The sequence below is a fragment of the Leiobunum rupestre genome, chromosome 4, assembly GCF_980474605.1.
Source record: "Leiobunum rupestre chromosome 4, qqLeiRupe1.1.hap1, whole genome shotgun sequence".
In the NCBI taxonomy this organism is placed as follows: Eukaryota; Metazoa; Arthropoda; class Arachnida; order Opiliones; family Sclerosomatidae; genus Leiobunum; species Leiobunum rupestre.
The window spans coordinates 15369974-15372050 of NC_143387.1; the positions used below are offsets into that span (position 1 = coordinate 15369974).

The 2077-nt window shown below is 37.7% G+C and overlaps 1 protein-coding gene across 1 annotated transcript; it reads right to left on the bottom strand.

Moving 5' to 3' along the window:
- Positions 1-1044: 1044 nt before the first annotated feature.
- On the bottom strand, positions 1045-1555 carry LOC149946456 (uncharacterized). Its single transcript, XM_090170766.1, has 3 exons — positions 1448-1555; positions 1261-1387; positions 1045-1187 (listed from the first exon to the last, which is right to left on the bottom strand). Exons 1-3 carry the CDS (start codon positions 1553-1555, stop codon positions 1045-1047), a joined length of 378 nt encoding a protein of 125 aa, XP_090026892.1.
- Between the last annotated feature and the right edge of the window lie 522 nt (positions 1556-2077).

Sequence of the window (2077 nt, forward strand, 5' to 3'; positions counted from 1 at the left end):
ATATCCTACAACGAATCTGGCTGCTTTACAGACTCGTTGTGACTCTCTAGAAATTCGAAAAACTAGCAATGTAGATAACCCAGCAAACACAAATTCGTCCCACGGATATCCACTAGATATCCAGTTTGGACATTTTGGATATCCGTATAATATCCAAAAACCTGCAGATTACGCCAAAGGGACGTACTAACACCATCCAAATGTCCCAGGTTTCTACGTCCGTGAGACGTCCACCTAACCTGGTAAAAGACATCCAGTGGATATCAAATGGATGAAAACTGTACATTCTAAAGATATATTTAAGGACGTCCAATGGATATGCCTGAGACGTCCACTGGACCTGGAAAAGGACGTCCAATGGATATCAAATGGATGAAAACTGTACATATTAAAGATATGCTTAAGGACGTCCAATGGATATGCCTGAGACGTCCACTAGACCTGGAAAAGGACGTCCGATGGATATCAAATGGATGAAAACTGTACCCAAATATGTACTTGAGGACGTCCAATGGATATGCCTGAGACGTCCACTGGACCTGGAAAAGGACGTCCGATGGATATCAAATGGATGAAAACTTGTACCTAAATATGTACTTAAGGACGTCCAATGGATATGCCTGAGACGTCCACTGGACCTGGAAAAGGACGTCCAATGGATATCAAATGGATGAAAACTGTACCCAAATATGTACTTAAGGACGTCCAATGGATATGCCTGAGACGTCCACTGGACCTGGAAAAGGACGTCCGATGGATATCAAATGGATGAAAACTGTACCCAAATATATGCTTAATGACGTCAAATATGGATGTGTAACGGATATCCATAAACAAGTCTATACGACGTCTATACGATGTATCGATAACACCGAAAGGAGGTAATAAAAATGTCTAGTGGACAATTAAGTTTGCAGCACTTGCGTATACGTTTGAGTCGACCCTAATCAACACATCTGCATTAATTTTCTAAAAGCATAATACGACAGTAACTTATCTCAAATATTGAATTTAATGATTATGAAATATTTACAAATGACGTAACTATTTATCCAACTCTTTACGAGCAGATAAATATTTTCCTTGAGACTTGAGTCGTCCAGGGGCATGGCGAAAATAGTCTATAATAATTTTTTCCATTTGGGCACAAGTTACATGGGTCATTTGAGTCATCTCTTGTACCGCTTCTAGAAACATTAACATTTTAAGAATTAGAGTACGGAACCGTCAGCACAGCATGTGCAAATACAAATAAATTACCGATCATTACTGTAACAACTTTCAGGTTATTTAATTGCAATTTTCCCTTCGTTCCTTCCCAGCTGAACTTTTGAGCCACTTCGCAATCGTTGACACTCACACCTCCTTTTCTTCGAAGGAACTCCCTCTAAACAAATAAAAACCGCTTGTTGTTTTCTTCAAAAACCATATTTGAAAAATCTTATACCAGTTTTATAGCTTTTTCCTTATCAATTAAAACCTCCACCAACTCCATCAATTTGTCTTCCGATTTTAAAGGAAATTTAAAATCAGTTTTAATACTTTCTAGGTCCATAGTTGGTTTCGATTTTGCTCCAGAATTATTGAGTTATGATGATATTTTCATGAGAAAAATATAACTGTCAAGTTCTTGAGGTATTTAAAAAGGTAATATAAACCTTCAAAGTATGAAAAAAAGCCATTTAACATTTTTCTACTCTATAATTACCAGTGGCGTATGAACGGGGGGTACGAGGGTACAATGTACCCCCCTTGAAATTGGAAAGGGGCTCCAAATTGTTTTAAAAGGGGTGCTAAAAACCTGTCGATGAAAGGGGCGCCCAATTCAACATTAAATTTGTACACCCCTTAATCCAAAACGTTCCTACGCGCCAGGTAATTACTTCCAAATATCTATTCGGCAGTTAGATATGGCATCAAAGTTTTTTATAGGTTTCAATTATCTTTTTAAATACCTCAAGCACAAGACAATTATTTTTCTCTGAAAAATAGCACAATGACTTGAAAATACGCAACATAAAACCAGTTTCACGACTTTCCTGAGTTATAGCAGACGACAGATGCGTTTTTTTCCCGT